The following is a 25,785-nucleotide window of genomic DNA, read 5'->3' on the forward strand; positions in this document are numbered from 1 at the left end:
GGTCCAAACGTTAACAACTCAACTTAAAAACACACAGATTAACAGATATTAACATTAATTTGATCTATTTTACTTATTTTATCTATTTTTTTTATTTTTTATTACTGCATTACATTTTCAAGTGCAGTTTTATTTACATCCAGTAACTGGCTTCATTAGCTTGCAATATGAGATAAAAGCATAATGCAATGTGAGAAAAAAAAATCGATGTATTTATTTTAATATGAATATTTCCAGCTAACAGGAACATTCTGTACTTACATTAAACATACAATAGATATTTTCCATATTAAATATCTTGTGTAGGCAGATGATTTGTGACAATCAAATATGCAGGTTAAGAAACACAGACAAGTGTGATGAAAGCTTCGCACGTGACCCACCGAGCCACATCCGCTTCCATGACGCTTCCCCAGATGGACGTGACTTCCACCACGAGACCCCTAGCCACGCCCCTCTGATTAATATGCAAATGACGCACGTAGCGTGAGGGCGTTCTGCGCTTTATAAAGCGCGCAGCCTCTTCCTCCCCGCTTCCTCTCAGCATCAGTGCGGAGTAACAACTCAAACTAGACTACACTGTCAAATAACAGCTACAGGTAAGACACAAGCTGCCACTAGTCAGGAATTTAAAACACATTTTATATAAAAAAAAGTTACAATCTTAAAGCGCAGAATATGCGGTTTTGGTTGGTATTTTCTCTCCAAATTATGTAATAAAATATTATGGCATTCTTCTATCATTAAGTTGTGTATTAGACACAAATTTTCTATAATATGCAGAGAGATGATGCTGAAAGCAAATCATCATTCATTCCTGTTGATATAAATCAACATTTAGACTGCAGACTGATGTGACGTACTCGCATATAACGTGTCGCATCATTAATATAATTTACTAATAATATTAATTTACTAATGTTTCCACGCGGTTTTACTTCTTCTCGACCTGTTCCAGCTGGGTTTAAAATATATTCGATATTTTAGAAATATAATAGCCTAGATATTTTTAGTTATGGACGTATGAACAAACGCATTTCTCGTTCATGAAGCGATTATTAGCGATTATTTTACTGTCTATTGGAGTATTTTACTGTCTATTGGAGCGTGTGGTTGTGTTTTGTCGGATGTTGGTGTATAATTCATGTTGTGAGTCACTTAAAGTCTACGTGCTTCTAGAAATCCTCAGTATGGACAGATGCAGCGTCTTGATCTGATGCGCTTCTTGTTTCCTGAGCTGCAAAGGATTCTGGTACTGGTGGTTTTTATTGGCGCATTTAGGGGATGCCTGACTACACGAAGGTCCCATTTTGCTCAATTTTTCCGCAAGATGCGTCAGTGCTTCATTCATAATTTCCCCATGTGATTTCCCCATCAGAGTCGACTGAGAATATGTGTTATTGTAGTATATATATCTGGGACGCTATTATAGGATCATTGATATACTATTATAGTTTAATTTAATATTTTTAGATTTATTTTTCAGGTTACGTTTTCTTAAGTTTAGATTTTTACTAAACTAAATATTCTATAGTTGTTAATTTTGCTTTAGTTATTGTGGTTTATTAAGTTGCTAAGCTAAATGAAAAATATCTTGCAAGCATCTGCAAAAAAACAAACAAACAAATAAATAGTGTTCTTGACATCCAACGATATACTAAATTTTCCAGCTTATTGTTAAAATAAATGCTCACGGTTTAATTAAAATATCTATACAACACCAACTTTTATTTCTAAAATGATCTTATTTATTTGTTTAAAAAAAATTTGAATAATAAATGTTCTACATGGTGTCAAGAATTAGCATAATTAATTTTAGTGTTTAATTTTCTAGTGATGATGGATGACTAAACTTTAGGGACGGTCTCTTTAGTGCCTGTGACGAATCATGAGTGAGGGGCTTTTTTATCAAGTTTGTATGAATCCTGCAGATCTTTCTTCTACGTGCGTCTGCACACACGGCACTGCAGAGGCTGGAGCACGTGACGGATGAAAATAGCGCTTTGCTCTTACACCTTTAACCTTTTCCTCACTGCACTTGACGTGAAGATAAAATCACATGGCTACATCCCTTAGCCCCCCCCCCCCCCCCCCCCAGTGTTAAGCGCTTAACAGATCATTTACAAGATCCTGTTTCATTCGGTCTTGAAGAGCATTGATGCTGAAAGCAGATCATTAATGCATTGAAATGCATGGTAGCTGATGAGTTTGTGTGTCCTGCAGCTGAAGATGGCATCTACAAAGGAGAAGCTCATCGCTCACGTGAGCAAGGAGGAGCCCACGGGGCCCACTAACAAGGTGACCGTGGTGGGTGTGGGGATGGTTGGGATGGCTGCAGCCGTCAGCATCCTCCTCAAGGTCAGTGAGTCTCTGCATTACATCACAGCCTTCACAGTCCTGGTGTTACAGAACCCACTACTGCATACATGCACTGCCATTAAAAACATTTAAATTCATTCTATAAATAAATCATATAATATTTATGGTTTCTTTTTAAATAAATGGATTCAAATTTGAAGGTTTAATTTATACAGATTACGAATTTAAAAAGCTGAATAATTATTATATATATATTTTTTTTAATTTGTGGAATTCTTTTTTTCATTATTATTATTATCAAGTAACCTTTTTACAGTTACAAAAAGGGACTGGGAAAAATTGATAATTGGTTTTAAAATGAATGGAGTAAAATTAGACCTGTTAAATTACCTAAATGACATTATTCAAATCTCAATTGATTTTAAACATAATTAATATTAAAATAAATTGAATAGAATTAGACTTTTTCCCCCCAACTGATCTAAATGGTAAAATTTGCATTGCTGTAACAAAGGACAGAAAAGTGCCTTGTGGTTGCTATAAATGTGTGAACATTTTGAACCACGATTCTGTTGCAAGCAGTGCGTTTGAATCTGGCTCACAACGTTTCCCTTCATTTGTCTATCTTCACTGTTTCTATAAAGAAAAGTGGTGAAAATGAGAAAAAAAGATTATTAATGACTATACATCTCATATCACTCATATTAAAGGGTTAGTTCACCCGAGAATGAAAATTCGTCCATCTTCTACTCCTTCTCAAAGCATCCTAGCTGTATGTGACTTTCCTCTTTCAGAATAATCCAATCGGAGTTATATTAAAAATGGTCTTTGCGCTTCCAAGTCTTTCAGTGGGGGTAAGCGGGTGTTTGTTGTCAACAGTTCAGAAGACGTGAAATAAAGTGTGTGCATCTTTAATAAAACTTTCATTCTCGAGTGAACTTACCTTTTAACATTTTTGTTAATATTCAAAATCTTGGGCAATATAACTTGTGGTTGTTAGCTGGGTTTTATTGTTTTGTGTTTTGCCATGAACATGGTCTAAGATGATGAGATGGCATTAAATAAAAAATATACTACTACTACTCCAACAACTTCTCTGATTTTAATAACATTTTAACTGGTATAATAAATCTGCACTGTTTGTGTAGGTCCAAATGAAATAAAATGCCATGTTGTGTCCAGTTTTTCCCATAACCCCAACAAAGATGTTGTCCCAGGAACATGTCTCACTTGCTAAAATCAGGTTCTGCGTATAGGAGTGTATTATCAGTAGAGTGGTGTTGATGTCAATGCATGTGTTTGTGCAGGATCTGACTGATGAACTTGCGCTGGTGGATGTGATGGAAGATAAGCTGAAAGGAGAGGCTATGGACCTGCAGCATGGAAGCCTCTTTCTCAAGACGCACAAGATCGTGGCGGATAAAGGTCAGATTTCATAATCTACCATTTAAAAGAAAATATGAGAGGTGGGTGGTAGTGAATTTATGGCTGTTGATAAGGAGCAGATGGTTTGATTAGTGCTAATGTGAATTGTCGACTAAATAATTAAAAGCAATTAAAATGGAGCTGCATGTTTATCAGTTATATAAAAGGTTTTAAAAAGGACAGACATTTATTGTTGTTTTTTACTTAACAAAAGAGTTGAATAACTTACCAGTTATCTATGAGCTAGAAGAATCAATATCCTCCTAAAAGCCCAGACGCGTTGCGTTTGAACACCCTGCGAAACCTATGGCCAGCTAGCACGCATGTTCTGTGCCAGAGTTTAGCTCCAACCTTAAACACACCTGGGGCCTGTTTCATTAAACACGGTTACCAAATAAGCCAGGCTTATTTCAGTTAGTCTGACTTATTTTGAACCAATTTAACTGACAATAAGTCAGACTAACTGAAATAAACCTGGCTTATTTAGTAAAGCTTAAATCTTATTGCTTTTTTTTCTTTCCAAATGATGAAAGAAAAGATCCAACAATTTGTTAAAAAAACAAAACAACCTTTCGAAACCGGAATAAAGTTTTTGGTAAATTGGTCTGTAGGAGTTCTTGTATGCAGTTTAAACCCTAGGGGTTTAACTTTGTACCTGGAACCAAGCTTCAACACTAATCAAACACCTTAAACAGCTTATCAATGTCTTCAGGATTGCTTAAAAATCTCAGGCTAGGTGAGCTGAAACGGGTTGGAAAAACTTTACAGGACCGTGGGTCGCCTGGAGCAGGGTTGAAAACAGTCCTGATCCAATTCACCTTTCTGTAATTATCAAGTGCTCCTGAAGATCTTCTTAGCTTGATCTGTTGTGTTTGATCAGGGATGGAGCTGAACTTTTTGCAGGGATGTACATCTCTAGGAACAGAATTGGGCGCCCCAGAAAAATAAAAAATTTGCAATTATTTAGTCTTTGGGTGCATTTTTCAAAAACATCGCAAGCATAATCAAATCATAGAGGCCAATCGTGCCAGTGGTTTTTACGATCAACTTAGGCTTGGTCTGAAGAGGCCTTGAGAGAGTGTTTGACAGGAATATAGAAACCAAGGGAACGTAGGGACCTTCCAAAATTGATCATTCCATGTGATTTCCAGACTATAGCGTGACGGCAAACTCCAAAGTGGTTGTTGTGACCGCTGGAGCTCGTCAGCAGGAGGGCGAGAGCCGGCTGAACCTCGTCCAGAGGAACGTCAACATCTTCAAGTTCATCATCCCCAACATCATCAAGTACAGCCCCAACTGCATCCTTCTGGTTGTCTCAAACCCAGGTATGTCATACCTGGGCCGTACTTTTGTTCTCAAAAGTTTCAGTTGACGTCCTGTAGCCTCCGAGACTGTAAACCAATGTTGTCTTCTCTTCAGTTGACATCTTGACCTACGTGGCCTGGAAACTGAGCGGTTTGCCCAGGAACCGTGTGATCGGCAGCGGCACAAACCTGGACTCTGCTCGTTTCCGTCACCTGATGGGAGAGAAGCTGGGCATTCACCCATCTAGCTGCCATGCTTGGGTCATTGGAGAACATGGAGACTCCAGCGGTGAGGACTGCACAGATGTGCTTCAAGAGCACAATGAACACCAATTATTTTCTTCATAAAATGTAAACGTCCTCTTTCTTCTGCAGTTCCTGTGTGGAGCGGAGTCAATGTGGCTGGAGTGTCCCTCCAGGGTCTGAACCCTGACATGGGAACAGATAATGACAAGGAGGACTGGAAGAGCGTCCACAAGATGGTGGTTGACAGGTGAATAATTTGTAACCCACTAGACTTCCATACAGTAGTTTAGTACACTAATAATCATCTCAGGATGACATTTAGAAAGGTTTTAGAGAGAGCGACCAAGTTGTTCTTCTTTGTGTATGATCTCTGTGATATATGTGTACTCTGTTACCATTAGAAAGCATATGAATCAAGTTCTTGTGCGAATGCATTTAGTCTGGACTCATGGTTGTTTATCTGTGTTTAACATAAATCTGGTTTGTTTTGGCAGTGCATATGAGGTTATTAAGCTGAAGGGCTACACTTCCTGGGCTATTGGCATGTCTGTAGCTGACCTGTGTGAGAGCATCTTGAAGAACCTACGCAAGTGTCATCCAGTTTCAACCCTGGTCAAGGTGAGATGTTCTTGTTTATTTCTGAGCGACCAGCAATCTTCATTAACCAAATACTTTGATCCATTTTTCTAGTACAGAGGCAAGAATATAAGTTCGCGTGTGTGTATATATAATAACTCCATTCCAAACCGCCATTTAATGACTACATACGCAGCTACCTTTTATGGCAAAATCCTGGTCCAGGTCCAAGTGAGTTGAGAAACTCTTCATGGACAGCAACTCCTATGCATCGAAAACTTAAAGCACACAGAATAACTGACTAATGTTCACAAATAATTCAAGTATCTTAACAGTTGGATCTTATGTTAGCATGTAGCTAACAATCCTATGTACCGTGTACCTGAACTCTTTGAGTGCATACGAATTACTGATATTATCAACTCCCACAAATACCAGAAATAGCACTCATCTCACAAAGCATGCAAACGACTTGATGCACGTTCACAGTTGGTTCCAACAGATCATATGTAAGCATGTTGCTAACAATAAGCAAACACACATATTTGGTCATCAGTGATGGAACTTTCTAATATAGTGAGTAACTGCTCTGAACAACTCTTCATGGATGGCAAGTTACAACTCGCACAAGTTGCACAACTTACTTTGGATGAAACGCTTCTCCAAGTTTGTCACAGTGCATGGAATTGAATTCTATTTAAAATGCACATACTGTAACACGCTGCTTTATGTTAGGCCAAAATGATGTTACCTAATAAAGCAGAATTTTATTGGGAGCAGCCTATGAAATCTAAAATGGTTAGTTCTGTGATTAACCTGCTTAGTTTTTTTAACAGTGCTACAAAGGACAATTATCTAACACTTGTTGCATATTCACAGGGAATGCATGGTGTGAATGAAGAGGTCTTCCTCAGCGTGCCTTGCATCCTGGGTAACACAGGCCTGACGGATGTTGTCCACATGACCCTCAAGCCAGAAGAGGAGAAACAGCTGGTGAAGAGCGCTGAGACCCTGTGGGGCGTTCAGAAGGAGCTGACCCTGTGAACCATGGTCTCCTCTAAAACTTAGCTGGTGTCACATTACAAACCTGGATGAGTCCTGCTTCTGTTACTCCTGACCTCATAAATCTCACTGCCTTTAACCATCAGATATCTCTTAGACTTTCAGATTGTAAGGCTCCTTGTTTTAGGTGTAGAGAAGAAATAATTTATTCCTGTTGTCTTGAAAAAGATCATCAGCCTATGTAAAAGTTTGTGTCTGTGTGCGTTCTATTGTATATTCAACAAAGCACTTGTGAACAAGATGATGTGCAATTTGAGTATTTTATTCCATTCTGAGGTCAACTAGCATTCCGTACTAGCGTCACGCAATTGATCATTTCAGTGACGGTTAAAGCTGTTACTTGAAGCGTGTGATTGTAGAATTGAGACACAGCCCATGACTGAATAAACATTGTGACAAACTACAAAAGCTTCTATCGGTCTCTTTGTTCTGGAGGCTGAATAGAAATAACAGCTGTACAGAAACAAACTGGGTTAGTGGACCATGGTGTCTAAAATCTGTCCAAGTTTATGTAGTTGCATGTAGGTGCATGTAGTTGTATTGCATCAATATCAGGCCCATCTAGACTTCAATACCTCAAGATCATAATGTAAGGTGAGTAATAAATCAGTGGCACCGGACAATTATTTATTATGCACACTTGATGTGAAAAAATTATGCAAGGTCCTGCCCATTCACAAATATATCATGATTCATGATCATGTTCTTTTATTGATCTGTCTGACATCACAATCTACAGGCTGGTTCGAGTAAGAACAAATATTAGCAGATAAGGGGTTAAAGCCTCACTAAGAAACAACTCAAGTCTTAAAAATCTAATTCACATCCCAAATGTGCATTAAAACAATTGACTGAAATGCAACAAAATTGTTCATTAGTTTTTAAACATTTGGAAGAATAAAAAGTTTAATATATATATATATATAAATTAAAGTACAACAGTTTATAGCTTTTCAGTTTTCATTAACATTATTAGTCACAGATAGGGATGGGACGATAACCGGTTTTATTGATAACCGTGATAAAATGTGCTGAAGGTTAGTAATATCGTTTAAAAATGAATTATCATTAAAACCGTGTTTGATTATCGCGGTTTTAATAACTCACTATTAAATCATGTCCAGCCAGCAACAGTCTGACGCAAGCGCAGCGCACAATGTTTTTTTTTTTTTTTTTCGAGAAGGAATGGTGAAAGTCAGTGACTTTTCTATGCTTTTCTATGCTTCTACACTTTTCATTGTAAGGAAGGAAATGCCACAGAATTTAATCTTTCTTTAAATTAAGTGCATAGAGTTGCTTGTTTTATTAGTTGTTTGTTGATTATTAAATATAAAACTTGCTGAAATGTTTTCAGTGTGAGCATCAACTATTTTTGAACACTTTCATCTCGTTTCAACAAAACCGTGATAATATTGATAACCGTGATAATTTTAGTCACTATAATCGTGATATTAAATTTTCATACCGTCCCATCCCTAGTCACAGACCAAACTTTGTGTAGAGCACAAAGAAATACAGTTGTAACAATATACCAAAAAATCTGGAACAGCAATAGTTCCCAATTGCAATGAGATAAATAATAAATTCAGCAAAATAAAAGCCATAAAATTGAACTATGGAACCATAAATCGTCACTGTTTTTCATAAATTAGGTGAATCTCGCAGAAACTATCAAGAAATTACATATTTCACCCCAAAATCCAAGGAAAGTAATTAGTAATATTTTGCTAATAAAAGAAAACTTGCATAAAAAAAAATATTTTTTGCATTGTAATAAAGCAAATTTCCTCGCAAATTTTCATTGTAAGGGAAAAATACATTTATAAAATATATTTCAAATATCCGCTTTGTTTTATTAAATTTAATTAATGCTGGTTTTACAGTACTGACTTTTTTTCCCTATTACTTTAATGAGAAATTTTGGGAGTAAATGTAACTATTTCTGTACCAAATATTTACTTAAACGTTCTTAATATTTTACACAATGTAAAAAATCTTAACAGTCCTAAATTTTTTCTGCAGAAAATATATATTTTATTTATTCTGAGGCGAATATTCCTGTGAGATTCACACAGTCATGAAGTATGACAAGGCTTTGTTACAATGCCTGAATGAAAACAGGAGATGCTATCCACATTTGAGAGCAATTTCCTCAAACACTTCCTGCAGACAGGAAGTTATCACGCTGTATGTTTTAAAACAGTAGAATCTAAAGCCAAAGACCCAGACGCCTGCCAGTTTAACACGAGATGCTCAAATGAAAGAAGGAACAAAGTCTATGATGTCTTATTTATCTCTAATGCTAGTTTTTACCTTTTAGCGTTTAAATATCGTACCGATTTTAAATTTCCATATCAAGTCAGGTACAGATGCTAAAACTCTCACAGAAGTAAAAGATCATAAACAGCTGAACTCCCAATGACATACCACAGAGCGACTAGATCAGAGTCTGAGCGCAGGGTCAGTAAAGGTCACTGAGTCCGGCCGTCTTTCGTGCTTTCTGCATGAGCGCTCGCAGCTGGAACTGTTTTCGGGACAGCAGACGCACATGCTAAAGACAAAACAAATGAGACAAACAGGGATGTCAAACATAACATTACTAAGAACAGTAGAATAAATGGCAAGTTTGTGCCAAAGCTTGCATTGTACTCTGAAAAGAGAGATCTAGGGGGGCGAACAGACCTTGAGGAAGACCTCCAGGTCGATGACTCCTCTCCGAAGGGCTTCTCCTAGGTAAAAGATGGTGTCCTCTATGGCGTTTTCCTCTGCGTACAGGTTCAGGATCTGTTTGTAGAGCGGGGCTGTTGGGATGATCACGTCGTCAATGTCATTGTTTTCCGACTGGTTCTCCATCTTCTCCAGAGCTTCGCTCAGTTCCTCGTCCTTCTTCTTGAGAAGCTCAATGTTTCTGTCCACCTCAGACTACGATTGGCACAAAAACACATCTAACCATTGCATCGTTTTTCAAAAACAGTGTGATCTCAACAAAGAACAAGCTATAGAGCAATGGCAAATGTTCGTACCACTTCCTGGTCCAGACGGGACACCATGTCTTCCAGCTTCTGGTGTCCTTTCTTCAGGTCTTCTTCAGTTCTCTTCAGGGCATCCAGCTCGGCTTGTGCTCTGTCCATCTCCTCTTTCATTCTCCAGCGCAGTTTATCGCTCACGGCCGAGATCAGCGATGCTCGGATGGTGTCCTCACCGATGGTACCATCACGACTCGGACCTGGAAGTAGAAGACAAATTTATTGCCAGTGTTTTGGGGAATTAAAAGCAAAATGGTCAATGAAAAGCGATGCTGATACAGCAAAGCGCTGCGAGATCCAGTGAGAAGCATTCAAATTCTGCACAGAGTTCTCCGTTATAGCATTTACCATTTAGCTGTAAATTGTTTTATTTAAAATATCTCAAATTACTTGAAATACCATACGCAGCTTTCCTTTAGTTTGAGCATGGCAAATTCCAGTTTATTCTGCATTCAGCAAATTCATTTGGTGTTGAGCGATGGACCTTCTTGGGAAAACCAAATACTATATCGCTGATCTGGACCCATCTATAAGACTACGAGAGTTGCCTCCATTAATGGCACTCATCCATGTTTGTACAAGTGTCTTCAAGTTCCCCTGATTGCAAACGCCCGGCTTGTCAGGCAGGTGTTGGTGAAGCTTTCTCCAAACTGGCCAAATACAAAATAGACCGCGAGAAATGAGAGATGCTAACAAAAAATGTGGCGATGTAGACCGTGATTCCAAAGAGAGCGTGTGCAGACAAGGACTTAATGCGCTATTTGCGAGAGGAGGCAACTGATCATTGCTTTCGGAGGTGGATGATTGCTGTTTGGAAACGTTGTCTTATAAGACAATTATACAGAAATACTTAGATGACAGACTTTGCTTGGGTATTTTAGAAAGACCAAAACAACATGTCAGATGCTGTGTAACGAGTTCAGTCTGCTGGTTAGTCAAGTTTTTTTCTCCATCCCATCGTCAAAAAATCAGATTACTTTTTTGATGTGTGCATTTGATGCGAATTTATTCTGTAAATGTGTTTCCATCTTAGTTTATGAACATTTTGTCTTATTGGATAAAATGTTTATCCTACTCAATTGTGCAGACAAGGTTTTTATGCTTAATTTTAGAATTTATGCACATCTTTTTCTATGCAATATTTCAAAATGTGCATAAAATAGGTGGATGGAGACATACTTACTGATGCAAGATACCCTCTTGCATCAGTTTCCAGCAGCTGGAAACATCGTAACACCGGATAATATCAACATGTTAGTTTTTCCATCAATTTTTTAAAAATCTTTATAGAAAATCCAAGGTAGGCTTAAGGCATTTATGTTTACTTACTAACTGTTATCAGTCCTATGCATCTTGTGATTGAAATTTGTTTAATATTTATTTAATATGCAACTTTCTCATTTCAGCTGCTTTCTGTTTAATGGTATTATTTCTTTGATATTTATTTTAGTGTTTTGCAGGCTGCGTGTTTCCTGATGGAAGTGCTCAAATAAACACGCACATTCGTGTAAGCGGTGGTTCACTGTTTCTTTTTCTAGGCTTGATAGTGTTTATAGGGTGCAGTCTAACGTGTGTTAATGCTTCGTTTTTAAAAAACACATTATTTTTCACATAATATACCTTGGCTGAAACACTCGGAGTGATTACAGACTCACAAGTTCTGCATAGCACTGTAGTTAATGTCATGGTTCAAACCTAAAGATGAAAGTTCACTGAGGACTGAGATCCTCTTCCCTCTCCTTCCACTCTAAATATATACCCAGCACCCTCTCTGTCAAACGGGATGAACTGGATGGAGTCCTCTGACCTTTAGCAGCTCAGAATCTAGTTACAGACCCAACCTTTCAGAGCAGGCCACGAGGCCACTGTAAAGCAGGCATCCAGCCAGGCTGAAGACCAGAGGTCAGGGTCACGACAGAGCAGAGACAGATGGGTAGAGTAAATATGAAAGGTGAAGTGTGTTGCAGAGTGAGCTTTTATGAGTCTGACATTAACACGTCGTGTCTTGACCAATATGCTTTCTTAAATTAGACCTAGACTCTCAAGACTGCGATACACTCTTGACAACTGAGTGAAAGTGTAGTTAAAGAATAACTGAATATAGTATAAGCATTTTGTATGTGTTACCAATTCAGATTAACTCCAATTCAGAGAAAATAATGTTAATCCAAATTAACTCATATTCATAACAAAAGATGCCAATTCAGAGTAAAGGCTACCAATTCTAATTAATTCAGAGTCAAACTGAATGCTTCAGTATTGTATGTTCAGACATGATGTTTGTTAATTCAGATTAAGGGGGAAGTCGTGGTCTAATGGTTAGAGAGTCGGACTCGCAATCGAAGGGTTGTGAGTTCGAGTCTCGGGCCGGCAGGAATTGTAGGTGGGGGGAGTGCATGTACAGTGCTCTCTCCACCTTCAATAACATGACTTAGGTGCCCTTGAGCAAAGCATCAAACCCCCAACTGCTCCCCGGGTGCCGCAGCATAAATGGGTGCCCACTGCTCCAGGTGTGTGCTCAAGGTGTGTGTGTGTGTGTTCACTGCTCTGTGTGTGTGTGCACTTTGGATGGGTCAAATGCAGAGCACAAATTCTGAGTATGGGTCACCATACTTGGCTGTATGTCACGTCACTTTCTTTTCACTTTCATTAACACAGATGCAGAATGAACGTTGCTAATTCAATTGAATTCAGATTAGGGCTGTCAAAATGGCTCAAAAATGACGTTCGAATATTCCCTCAAAAAAAAAACACGAATATTCGAACTATTCGAACATCTGGTTGCGCATGTTGTAAATGACGCGCATTACATCAATAACAGGACAAAATAATACAAAGAGACATAACTACTTGTATAGATAGTCTATTTAAGTTTAAACATATTTGACAATGTATTACCTACACAAAAACAAGGAAATCAACTAATGTCCAAGACTGCAGACCTCACGCTCTCTCACCCTCATGTTCTCTGCGCATAACGGTTTAAATGAACAAACACATTTTGAGTGATGATCAAGAGTTTTGTGCAAGCAATTTAAGGTCGCGACTGTTGTCCCAAATATAGCAGGCTTTATTCAGTGATTGAAACAAATATCATTAATATTAATTGAAGTTTTACAGCATATAGAACTGACATCGAATGCTCCTCGGTTCCATTGCTTGACAGAACTCCCCGAAGCCTGCCCCATCCACGACACTGATCGGTCTCATGTCCTTACAAATGAACTAAATTATTTTATCCGTTATGGCCTCTTGTCGTGTTGCAGACAAAGAGCTTGTGGCGGGCGATGCAAAGTAACGTTAAGTGTCAAGACGTGACTGTTTAGCTGGAGTTCCACACATTATGCCATGCTCATTTGGGTGCACATTTTTGAGATGTGACCTCATGTTACTAGTGGAATGGTATGCTAACTGTATCTTAAATAGCTTGCATACAACTTTATCTCGCGGGTCAACCATTTTACCTCATTTTCTCTGCTGCGATCGAGTTGGGCTCTGCACTTGCTGGCATCTTCCATGAAGACGCGTCAACTTTCAGCAGTGATGCTGTGCCTGACAGTGCGACTCCTGTGACCTGTCCCCGAACCCTCAGGCTCGCTAGCGCGCCCACTCGCAAAGCAGACAGCCACGCCTCTACTACCGCGGGCGTTTTTTTTCCACTTTTTTTTTTTATTCGAATATAAATTTTCAGCTTCGAAATTCGTTTTTTTTAAACTATACTAAACTATTCGAATTTAGAATATTCGTTGACAGCCCTAATTCAGATTCAAACTGAATTCTATTCTACCATTTCAGTTCAACTGATTCAGAGCTGCCATAGATACAGTCGGCATCTAGTCATAGTTGGGGGCGTGGCGAGGGCGGAGTCGGCGTGGGGGAAAACACTGCGAACATCGTGTGTATCTGAATTACAAAAATGCACATATTGAGCACTCATTCCCAGAGACACGTAGAATAATTGTAGTCTTTTTTAACTTTAATATTCATATACACTAGTCCATATCGATATTTGATTCATTTTACAGCCCTAATGTAGATGTATTCATTCAAAAATAGCCAAATTCCGTTCTGCTTTATACAGCAAGTTCTATTTTTGACTGGATTCCGCGATTCAATCGTTTCGCAAACACAGACGGGGTGAATTTATGAATGAAAGTGTAAAAGTTCTGATACAAAACCAAGTTGTTACGTGTCCACACGCTTTTTTAAGTGGGTTTATGTTCGACACTAGGCTAACGTTACATAGTTTAGCTTCAGGTAGAATGATAAGGCTAATTATATATGCATGCCACTTTCTGAAACAACCTTACACAGTTTTGATAACGTTAATAATGAACACAATGTTAATATAGCCTGCCTGTGATGAATGCCGACTGCACACACACACATGCTTAGTCTTGGGATTCCACAACTTCCCTTGATCATCCTCACAACTTATTGCTTGTAGCCATTTTGTCATCCTTTCCGGCTCTGTATGTTTATTAGGAAGGATGTAGAACTTCAATTCATAATTTGTTAGTTTATTGAAGGTACAGAAAACGACAAAGCAACTCTTCGGCGTGATTGTCCCGTGTATTTCAATTGGCGCCAAGGCAATGTTTTCCCCCACGGGCTAAATTCACATCACGTGTCTGTATCTATTGCCAAATAATACAAATTCACATTAACAGATTCAGATTCAATGTGACCAGTTCAAATAAATTCAGATTAAAACTGAATGCTACCATTTCAATTTACTTTCAACTCAGATTCAGATTGAATGTTGCTAATATAAATTCAGATTAAATTCTACAAATTAAGATGTCCTCTGGTTCAGACTGAATGTTGCTAATTCAGATTCAAACTGAATGCTACCATTTCAGTTCAGCTCTGATTCAGTGTTTCCACTTCAGATCAATTCAGATTCAGAATGAACGTTACTAATATTATAATGCATCAAATTAAGATTGCTGTAGAGACAAAAAGTAATGCCATTAAATAAGCAATTTTTAACATTCCCTCACAAAAAAATGTATAATTTCGGATCAATGACAACCACGAACAACCTGGATTTTATGTTTCTAAATGAAATGTGGCTAGAAAACAGCTGCAGTGCTCAGTCCTCAATGAAACACATAGGTGTGATCGACATAGGACAAAAAAGCAGGAAACTATACGGTGCACTTACCCCTCCACACCACACGCACACAGTGACATAATTTATATAGTATAATAATAAATTAATAAAAAATATTGTACTTGTTTTTTGTTTAAATTAATTTATAAATTAAATAATTAAAAGGGAAGAAAAATGTAAATACACATCTAAATTAAATGATTGAACAAAAAAAATCATAAAAGGAGTAATGTGGGAAATATGCTTCAAAGACTTAGCAAAATAGGGATGAAATCCAAAAAATCTGTCAATAACTTGCTGCTGACGTGCATGAAAACTAGCTATTTATTGGGCATTTCTTGTCCTCCCAGATGTTTGGTTTTTCCTTATTTCAATGGTGTCCTTTACATCTATTAAAAATAACATCTTTATTTGCCTCTATATTTTTGAAAGGTATCTTTTGTTGTGTTTTTGTTCAGCCATTTTGTCAGTGCTTTATTATAGACTTCTAGGATTGCTAATTCACAACAGAAGACGATTATTAGGTTGAATGTTCATAATACGATTCCATAGGTTATATTTCAGCACGCATTATAACCTTGCACGTTGAGAGCGCTCTTCAGAGCTAAGATACATTGTTATCGGGAAACTCGACCCAGATCAGATGTAAGCATTCATTAAAGTGAATCGGTTCAAAGGAGTCATTAGTTCGCAAATCAGACGAGTCATTAGTGGACAGATATGTTCATATGCTCCACGCATATAACGTTACTCCCAAATACATTTTTAGGTTGCACAGATTAAATTTCAGGAGCATATGCGACAAAAATTTTGGCAATTTCGAGCCTTGTAGAAACTGCTAAACTTTCTAGCTAGAAGTAAGCAATAACCAACATGGCGTTACTTTGCTAAGTTAGCCCAGAATCGTTTAACATTAATGTTATGGAATCATGACAAAAGTGATCAATTGATTGGTTAAATTTTACTAGACCTGCATATAAAAATGAAAGACAATATATTGGATTTGCTTACATGAATCACCCGTGTTGACGGTCTTCGTCAGTCAACTGAAGCTGTTCACATGAGTAGATGGTTGAGTGTGTGGCATTCAGAACGGTGCGCGTACACTGTGAACTTCAATCGTGACAAATTATTGGACTACTTGCGGAGTGACATGACGACATGATTCAAAGGCACAAAAAACGTTGACAGCGGTGAGCGATCATTATGTTTACCAATACCCGACCCATCTCAACCACCTACACCCCGACCCCCCGCACTTTTTTTTTTTTGCTTGATTTACGAGAGCATCATTTTAAGGTCAGAAAAGCCGGATTTCCGGATTTTTCCGGAAGAATCACACCCCTGGAAACAGCCCCTCCTAACTTTACATTCATGAGTGTCTGCAGATCTGTTAGGAGAGGTGGAGGTGAAGGTGTAGCTGCTATATTTATCTCTATCTATCTAAAGATGTCTATCAATGCATGCAAGTGTCATTTGGTCAGTACTTGTCCTTTGAATATCTAGGGATTGCTTATTGCAGGATTACTGCGATTTTCAGTACAATTGTATAAGATGTAGTGCAACTATAAAACTGAGCCAAAGGCAAACATCCAAACTCACCCACAGCAGTGGCGGGAGTCTGGGAAGTGTAATGCGCTGGACCGCCTGTGGCAGGATACCCATTGCCTCCTGGGTAAGGGTAACCAGGATAACCACTGAAGCAGACACAAATCATTACATAACCAATTAATCACGCTCTGTTATTACAACACAGGTTATTTATACAAAGTGTTTTGTTAAAAGACTTTAACAGGTTTATGAAATGTGATCTTTGGTCAGACTGAAGCACTCATTACCAGGGGTTTGGGTTTGGCCCGTAGGGAGATACTGCTGGCATTCCTGGCATATAGGACTCTGGAGGGAGGAGCAGGACACAAAACAAGCACTACTTAATGAACTGCTGGAGCAGGGAGGCATCTGCTGTTTAAAACAGACATTACTTTGAAAACAAAAACCTTATTTAATATACTGTATGAGCAATCTGAGATGACAATTAAGTCACAGAAAAGTCAACATTTTCAGTGCCCAAAATATGTGGACAACATCCTCAGTAGAAGATTAAAGTTTCTATGTTTGACAATTAAATTAAAAATAAAAAAGGAAAAAAAAAAAATTTTAGTATTAAGATTTTTGCACTGACAGTACATATAATACCACATATAACAGTTGTTATAAATAAATATAAATAAATACTATGATATTATAGAAGTAAAACAAAAGTAACCCTGACGTACACATACAATTGTGTTACAAATGTACTTTATAATGTATCATTACAATAACAGAAATGTGACCCTGGACCACAAAACCAATCATAAGGGTATTTTTTTCTAAATTTAGCTTTATACGTCATCTGAAAGCTGAATAAATAAGTTTGTTAGGATCGGACAATATTTGTCTGAGATACAACTATTTGAAAATCTGGAATCTGAGGGTGCAAAAAAATCAAAATACTGAGAAAATCATCTTTACAGTTGTCCAAATGAAGTTCTTAGCGATGCATATTACTGATCAAAAATGTAGTTTTGATATATTTACGGTAGGAAATTTACAGAATATCTTCATGGAACATGATTTTCTCTTAACATCCTAATGATTTTTGGCAAAAATAAAAATGAATAATTTTGACCCATACAATGTTTTTTTTGGCTATTGCTACAAATATCCCCCAGCGACTTCAGACTGCTTTTGTGCTCCAGAAATTCTGCAAAACAATCTTGATGCTAAAAGCAAGCTTCATTTTCTTTATTAAAACACTATAACTTCTTATTGTAAGCTGTGCGTGTCTGACGGGTAGTTCTTGTCGGTTGTATTGTGATGAAGCGGTGCTCACGGTTCGGGGGTCCGGCTGCTTGAAAGGCCTGGTAGGGAGGTTGTGTGGTGGGTCTGGAGAACACGGGCGGCTCCTCACCAAACACCACGATCATGACCTGGATGAGCCCATACAGATCCGACTGAGGCTGACGGGTCAGGAGCAAAGACAAGAGCAGAACACATGACCTTATTATCCTACGAGACATCAGGAAAGACCTTGATATCAGAAGGAAATCGTACATGTTTCCACTCGTGCAGGTAGGGCAGGTAGATCTTGCCATTGGCGTCGATGTGTTTGCCGGTCTTGATCATCATCGCACTGGTGGGCTTCACAAAACATATGGGAGGGTTGTAGGGATACGTATCCAGCAGCCACAGGCACACGGGAATATTGTACACATTCCCTGAAACAGGAAAAGCATGCATGGTTGAACGGTATAATGCCTCCTTTATCTCCAACACTATAAACAGTTCTCTAACCCACCTCTATAACCCACTGGAACCGTTCCTGTGAGGCTCATCAGGTCTCTGGAGGATCCGTCATTAAACACTGTGAAGGAGACATCAGTTATTCACAGAAACACAGAGGAACACAGAGACGTTTGATGAGGATCTTACCGTACGCGTCCATGCCAGGTTTGAGGTCTTTGTACTGAGAGATGACGTTTGTTATCTCACGCACAGTGAGATCTCTGTATTTGTATTGCTGGAATATATATAAAAAGATAATAATTAGACACTTATATAAATAACCCACAAATTTTTTTTAAATAAAATAAAATAAATATTGTTTCCATTATAAAGTATAATATATTGAATCAACACGATATATCAAATTATTTAAATGTGCATTTGATAAGAATATGTTATATATATATATATATATATTATATATGTGTGTGTGTGTGTGTGTGTGTGTTTATATATAAGTTTGCTTATGTTATTAAAGTTATTATAAAATAATAAAAATAAATAAATAAACATTTCCATATGACAAAAGTATGCAACAAAACAACCACAATTTAAACAAAAACTACAACGAAAACTGAAAATATACAAATAAAAGCTATAAATAAAATGTTTTTATTATTAATTTATTATTGTGATATTATTAAATATATATATATATATATATAAAGCTAATTCAAAATATTAATTAATATAATAATACAGAATACAAGTAATACTAAAACAGCATTGTATTTTTCAGAGCTAAAAACTATTTTCTTTATGTAAATAATATTCTTAATATTCTAAAATTCTTATTTATACTCTCTTCCCTTTTGTCTTCATCACAATTGTATGAAAATATATTACATCAAGATGCCATGTAAAATTATTTAAATGTAAGTTACATCCAAAAATGATCGGTTAAGCGTTATTATAAAGCATTAACATAACTATTTTGACTTCAAAACATATGAAATCCTATGTCAAATATCTCCGTATATAAACATAATAATACAGTATTTATGAGATTATTTTCATCTGACACTAATATCAAATGTCCATTACACTCGATGGAAGTAACTAACGTTATTCAAATGAAAGAATAAGCACCAAAATACACGATACCGACCTTCAGCATCTTTTTAAGAGCTCCTTCGTTTACAACAGCCATGATTTATGACACAAATATAAATAAAGACTCTAAATTCTAGAGAAATAAAAGTTAATGTGTGAAATAATATACGAGTGTGTGTGTGAGCACACGCCAAAACACTCCGACCGACCCTTACACCGAATTAACTCTTGCTGCCTGACACAAACACACTCCAGGCACCGTGATCACTCATTAACAAAGTCCAATTAATAGCTGCTTAATGAGAATTCAATAAATATAGGTCAAGTCGAATAGCATTCATCTCGAGAAAGATAAACAAGACGAACGATGCGAGCGTCACCACAGTTTCACTTCCGGTGGGAGTGTGTTGGGATCTTCAAAATAAAAGTGAAGATCCCAACACCAACACTTAGCAATTTAATGAATACAGAAATATGTTTTAATGCACACACACACACACACACACACACACACACACACACACACACACACACATACACACATATATATATATATATATATATATATATATATATATATATATATATATATATATATAAAACTTCATAAAATGTGAGTGAATATGACGTGACTGTTATTTATCTGCTGTGGGATCTTTGTTTACCACTGTTTATATCTGCATATTTACAAACCCGATTCCAAAATAGTTGGGACACTGTACAAATTGTGAGTACAAAAGGAATGGAATAATTGAAAAATCTCATAAACAAAAAAATGTTGAGAATGAGACATTTTGAAATGTCATGCCAAATATTGGCTCATTTTCATGCTACACATTCCAAAACAGTTGGGACAGGTAGCAATAAGAGGCCGGAAAAGTTAAATGTACATATGAGGAATAGCTGGAGGACCAATTTGCAATTTATTAGGTCAATTGGCAACATGATTGGGTATAAAAAGAGCCTCTCAGAGTGATAGTGTCTCTCAGAAGTCAAGATGGGCAGAGGATCACCAATTCCCCCAATACTGCAGCGAAAAATAGTGGAGCAATATCAGAAAGGAGTTTCTCAGATAAAAATTGCAAAGAGTTTGAAGTTATCATCATCTACAGTGCATAATATCACCCAAAGATTAAGAGAATCTGGAACAATCTCTGTGTGTAAGGGTAAAGGCCAGAAAACCATACTGGATGCCCGTGATCTTCAGGCCCTTAGACGGCACTGCATCACATACAGGAATGCTACTGTAATGGAAATCACAACATGGGTTCAGGAATACTTCCAGAAAACATTGTGGGTGAACACAATCCACCGTGCCATTCGCCATCCACCGGGCAATAGAGGATTGTTGTGCAGTTCACCGAGGGCCGTCCAGTGCTGATGGAGGTGTGTCTGGGAACCGGAACAATTGTTGTTTGTTTGTTTGTTTTCACCTCTCTCCCATCGCTTGTGTCTGTCTCTCCTCATCCTTCCGTCTCCTTTTCTCTCTCCTCGTCTGTCTGTCCATACCCCAGGTACGTCGGGGGGTGGGGGGTGGGTAGAGTGCAGTCTCATGGGTACCCCCGGCCTGCGAGGGGTGATGGGGGTGTGTGACGAGTGGGGCGGGGCCGAGAGCCGTGGGAACGGAGCGAGGTCGGTGGAGTGATTGGAAATGATTGACACCTGATCCACTCACCGGTCTCGAGTCCCACGGAGGAGATGGAGGGATATAAAGCCGGAGCGACGACAGTGACGGACGAGAGGACCAGGCCTGGAGTTTATTTTGTGTTTCGGTCGTCTGTGAGGGGCTGTCGTGCTGTTTTGTGTAGGCTGTATTTTATTATTAAAGTTTTATTTAAATGTCCGTCCGGTTCCGGCCTCCTTCTTCCTGACTTCCCGATCAAACAGTACTCAAATGTGATTTACAGGTAATATTTATCAGGAAGTTTCTGTGAAGTGATTTATTAATTACTTCAAATTCAAATTAAGTCAATGTATTGCCAATGTTTATTGTCAATGTAAAAGTGTGTGTTTATATATATATGTATGTATATATATATATATATATATATATATATATATATATATATATATATATTAGGGGTGTAACGATACGCGTATTCGTATTGAACCGTTCGGTACGAGGCTTTCGGTTCGATACGCGGTACGCATTATGGACCGACCGGTTCGTTGGACTAATTAATTATATTTGGAAAATAAAAAAAAATTTGAAATATAATGATATGCGTTCAACAAGGTAGCCCAATAACCTAAACGACGTAACAGGCAACGCCCCTGACACCCCCGAAGAAGAAAAAAACACCAACTTATATGTTTATGTTAGGCTACTCAGTCAGGCGCTCGCTCACTCAGTAATACATGCTCACTCTCACGCTCACGCTGAAGGCTCGTTGCAAAATGGTGTTTGGGTGCACTTTGGATTCCCTGTAAGCTATAATGGTGATGGCAAGAGAGTGGTGGATAAAGAAAACAACGATATGTCGCATCTAGGGTACACCAGCGGGAATACAAAAAAAAAAAACACCAGCGGGAATACTTGAAACATGTCTACTCATTTACGCCGACATCACCTTAGTGTGTGAAAAAAAGGAGAAACATACACAAAACAAACTATCCCCGCAGCATTTAGACAGACATTTCCAACGGATTCAAACAGGGCAAAAGACATCACCACGGCGATTGGTAGGCTACATTTACATTATAGCCGCGGATATGAGACCTTACTATTTACCATTCATTCTATCATCACCATTATAGCTTACAGGGAATCCAAAGTGCACCCAAACACCAGACCTGTTGGTTATTGGAGGATCTTCTATTTCTGGTCTGTTAAACGCCTTAGCCATTCTGCAACGAGCCTTCAGCGCGTACTGAGTGAGCGAGCGCCTTACTCTGTAGTGGAAAACGTAGGTTTTAAGAACATGCTTAATGTAATTGAGCCCCGTTACAATATTCATTCACGAGCCCATTTCAGACAGACCGTAATTCCTGCTATGTTTCAAAAAACATAAGCCCTATAGAGGACCAATTGAGTAAAAACACACTCAATATAAAGAGTTATAGAGTTCCATATAAAAAGTTACATCTTTGTATTTGTTCATAACTACTACAATAATATAACATTTTAATTTTTTTTATAAGGAGCTGTTTTTGTTTTATAAAGTATGCTGCTAAGAAAACACCATAGAAGATTGGTAAAGAATAGCTCCATCATTGTTCAAGGTAAAAAAACAAAAAACATACTTTGTTAGTTTTAATAAATTATTTTTTTTTTAAAAATCAAGGAAATTTATCTGCCAATTTTTTCTTTTTGCTGTATCTAAAACGTACCGAACCGTACCGAACCGTGACACCAGTGTATTGTATCGAACCGAACCGAACCGTGAATTTTGTGAACGTTACACCCCTAATATATATATATATATGTGTGTGTGTGTATATGTTATAGTATTTAATTATGTTTTTATAAAAATATTGTATTATTATTTAAAACCAGAATATTGTTATTTGTGTATAACATGAATATGTTTTGATGACTAATTGTAATATCCTATATATATCTATATATTAGTGCCTTCGAACTATTAATCACGATTAATCGCATCCAAAATAAGTTTTTGTTTACATGATATACGTATGTGTACTGTTTATTTATTATGTATATATAAATACACACACAAACAGCAAATATTTTGAAAATATTAATATGTATTTATTTACATCCATATAAATTGTATCATATATAAAAACATTTATTAACATATTTATATATAAACGTAACATATTTTTTCTTAAATGTATACATGTCTGTGTGTATATTTATTCATAATAAATATAGACAGCACACACACACACACATATATTATGTAAACAAAAACGTTTATTTTGGGTGCCAAAAATAATGCACACCTGAATATAAGGCTTCCTGATAAATAATCCTTCATGGACAAATATATGTCAAAATCAAGAGCAGTTATTTAGATCGGTGTGTTTTGGAATTGGTAAAATGTGCTTGGAAAAAACATATGATCAGAATACCAACTATATAACTGCATATAGCTATAAAAATTCACAGACCGCTTGAAAATGATCAGTTTCTCTGCAGGATTCATAGTTATGCGTTTGTGTAAAATATAATATTTGCACAAAAAGATGCCATGTTTTCAGACGTTTATTCATTTTTAGACAAAACAACACTATGGTAACTTCAGAAGAGTTAAGAAATCAGTCAACAAAATGAAAACATTACATTTCTTTTAAAACTGTGATTTTCTGCAGGAAAAAAAAATGCTCTAAATGACAATTTTTTTAATTTGAAATTTGGAAATGTTATCAGACCTTTATCCACCTTATTTTTCAAAACAACGGGATATGTGAATATGTGAGACTTCTGCTTCATTAGCAGCTGTAGGAAATAACGAGAAGAGATTGAGAAGAAAGTGCAGTAAATGGTAAATATCATTAAAATAATATGGTAAGACGCACCAATTTGCAATATTATCCAGCAAAACCAGCTGTTTTGTACAGCTAAAAGTAGCTATTACAGGAAAAAATAATAATTTTAACATAAATACTAGCATTTTATTGTCTGTCCGTTGCAGAGACGAAAGCGTAAATGTAAGAAGTTCACTAGTGACCAAAGCTCAAGGTGCATTAACGTCCATCAGCAGTGAGTGAGGAGCTCATATTGTACTGTTATTAGTGATCAGTGATGTAATTAATACACACACACACACACATATACAGCGAAACACACAAGGTCAAAGGGATCACTAAGATTTATAATGTTTTTTAAATAAGTTTCTTCTGGTCACCAAAGCTGCACTTATTTGATGATTTCTGAAGACCATGTGACTCTTGAAGACTGGAGTAATGATGGTGAAAATACAGCTTTGATCACAGAAATAAATTACATTTTATGATACATTCACATAGAAAAGGGTTCTTTTAAATTGTAATAATATTTTACAATTTTAAAGTATTTTTTGATCAAATAAATGCAGCCTTGGTGAGCGGAAGAGACTCAAAAAAAAAAAAAAAAAGAAAAAAAAGAAAAGAAAAAGCTTCTCACAGTAATATTTCAATGCCCATATTATTACAGTTTTATTTAACTGCTTAAATGTACAATGTTTTAAACGTACAAATAAAAAAAAAAAAATTTGCAAACACTTTTGCCATAATATTAATTCCTCTTAGATTTTTGTGTTACATAAAGAATTACGTTGCGTTTCGCAAAAAGTGTTTTATGACTGAAAACTGAGTCAAAGTCCGAGAATTAGTGTAGGGTTTTGCAGATTTGGTGTGTGCTTCTGCCGTTTGACTCTCAGCTTTCAGAAAAAGTGTAAAAGTAAAGATTTTGTGCAAGCAGTTTTTTAATTATTAAATAAGACATGAACCATCCAGTAAACAGTGACATGGCGCTGATATTATCTCCTCACTTATGTTTCTGTTAGTGCTGTCAAGTGATTAATCCCATCCAAAATAAATGTTTTCGTTCACATAATATATATATGTGTGTGTGTGTGTACTGTGTATTGAGGTAACTGTTAGATCTTTTCAATATCATGAGATTTCCGCAGACCATTTGAAAACAAACACCAGTTTCTCCACACAACTCGAGAGTTTTTTATTTAGGAAGATTCAGTCAGCCTGTTTAATAGTCGAATGGAAACGCTCGTTCGTAACAGCACACTGTTAAAACACTCCTCCTGATTATTTCTACAGACGTGAACACATATATGTGTATGTATATATGTGTGTGTTTCTGGTGAGGTGCGGCTGCGGCGGGACGGGGGTCGTGGGATGAGGTCACTAGTGTCCAGTCAGAGCTGAGGAAGGTGTGTGTCATGTGACGAGCAGAGTCCGCTTCAGGCCAGTGTTGAGACTTCAAGAACAATAATTGAGCAGAAATCCTCGGAGGAGCCCAGCGCTAGCAGACTGGGGTCACCAATCAAGAGGAGAACGGCTCAGTCATTAGTGCTGTTCATCAGGCAGACGGGGACACCGTCCCGTCGCTAATGTTCGTTACCTCCCTCTCTGGTCCAGTCTACCGCACGGGACCATGGGTAAACTTCTCCCGACACGCCGTCAGCTGAGTAACACAAAACGGGAAGGTGAAGATATGCGTCATATTTCACTGCAAAATCAACAGAAAAATTACGTTCTGCTTTTCTAGTACCAATAAAATTTGTCATTTTGCTGCTAATTCTCATTAACGTAAAGACAAAAAATACCATAATGTGTCTGACTGTTTACATTTTTACAGAATTATTTATTGAAGTCTACCAAAATCTCTCTATTTTTTTTTTATAAATTAAAGCCAGTACAGTAC

The 25,785-nt window shown here is 37.2% G+C and overlaps 3 protein-coding genes across 7 annotated transcripts in view; 1 reads left to right on the plus strand and 2 right to left on the minus strand.

Annotated features, from left to right (window-relative positions):
* Positions 1-456: 456 nt before the first annotated feature.
* On the plus strand, positions 457-7,340 carry LOC132124556 (L-lactate dehydrogenase A chain). Its single transcript, XM_059535617.1, has 8 exons — positions 457-599; positions 2,224-2,358; positions 3,627-3,744; positions 4,896-5,069; positions 5,164-5,337; positions 5,424-5,541; positions 5,789-5,912; positions 6,750-7,340. The coding sequence occupies exons 2-8, from the start codon at positions 2,230-2,232 to the stop codon at positions 6,912-6,914; spliced, it is 1,002 nt and encodes a 333-aa protein (XP_059391600.1). The 5' UTR covers positions 457-599; positions 2,224-2,229; the 3' UTR covers positions 6,915-7,340.
* A 1,815-nt stretch (positions 7,341-9,155) lies between these two features.
* On the minus strand, positions 9,156-19,855 carry LOC132125094 (tumor susceptibility gene 101 protein-like). Of its 2 annotated transcripts, XM_059536317.1 has the most exons (10): positions 19,510-19,855; positions 18,549-18,636; positions 18,415-18,480; positions 18,171-18,334; positions 17,950-18,076; positions 16,913-16,970; positions 16,677-16,771; positions 9,956-10,158; positions 9,615-9,854; positions 9,156-9,483 (listed from the first exon to the last, which is right to left on the minus strand). In XM_059536317.1, exons 1-10 carry the CDS (start codon positions 19,549-19,551, stop codon positions 9,394-9,396), a joined length of 1,173 nt encoding a protein of 390 aa, XP_059392300.1. In that variant the 5' UTR covers positions 19,552-19,855; the 3' UTR covers positions 9,156-9,393. The 2 variants fall into 2 exon arrangements, with proteins under 2 accessions (XP_059392300.1, XP_059392299.1); XM_059536316.1 differs by lacking the exons at positions 16,677-16,771; positions 16,913-16,970.
* A 5,288-nt stretch (positions 19,856-25,143) lies between these two features.
* The window catches only part of LOC132125013 (GTPase HRas-like), a 28,843-nt gene continuing 28,201 nt past the window's right edge, over positions 25,144-25,785 (minus strand). Inside the window, exon 6 of one of the 4 annotated variants that reach the window (XM_059536214.1) lies at positions 25,144-25,590. The gene's annotated coding sequence lies outside the window, so the exon portion shown is untranslated. The remainder of the gene's footprint in view (positions 25,591-25,785) is intronic. The other 3 variants (XM_059536212.1, XM_059536216.1, XM_059536215.1) reach the window with 3 other exon arrangements.

Source organism: Carassius carassius, chromosome 43 (genome assembly GCF_963082965.1).
Source record: "Carassius carassius chromosome 43, fCarCar2.1, whole genome shotgun sequence".
Lineage (NCBI taxonomy): Eukaryota > Metazoa > Chordata > Actinopteri > Cypriniformes > Cyprinidae > Carassius > Carassius carassius.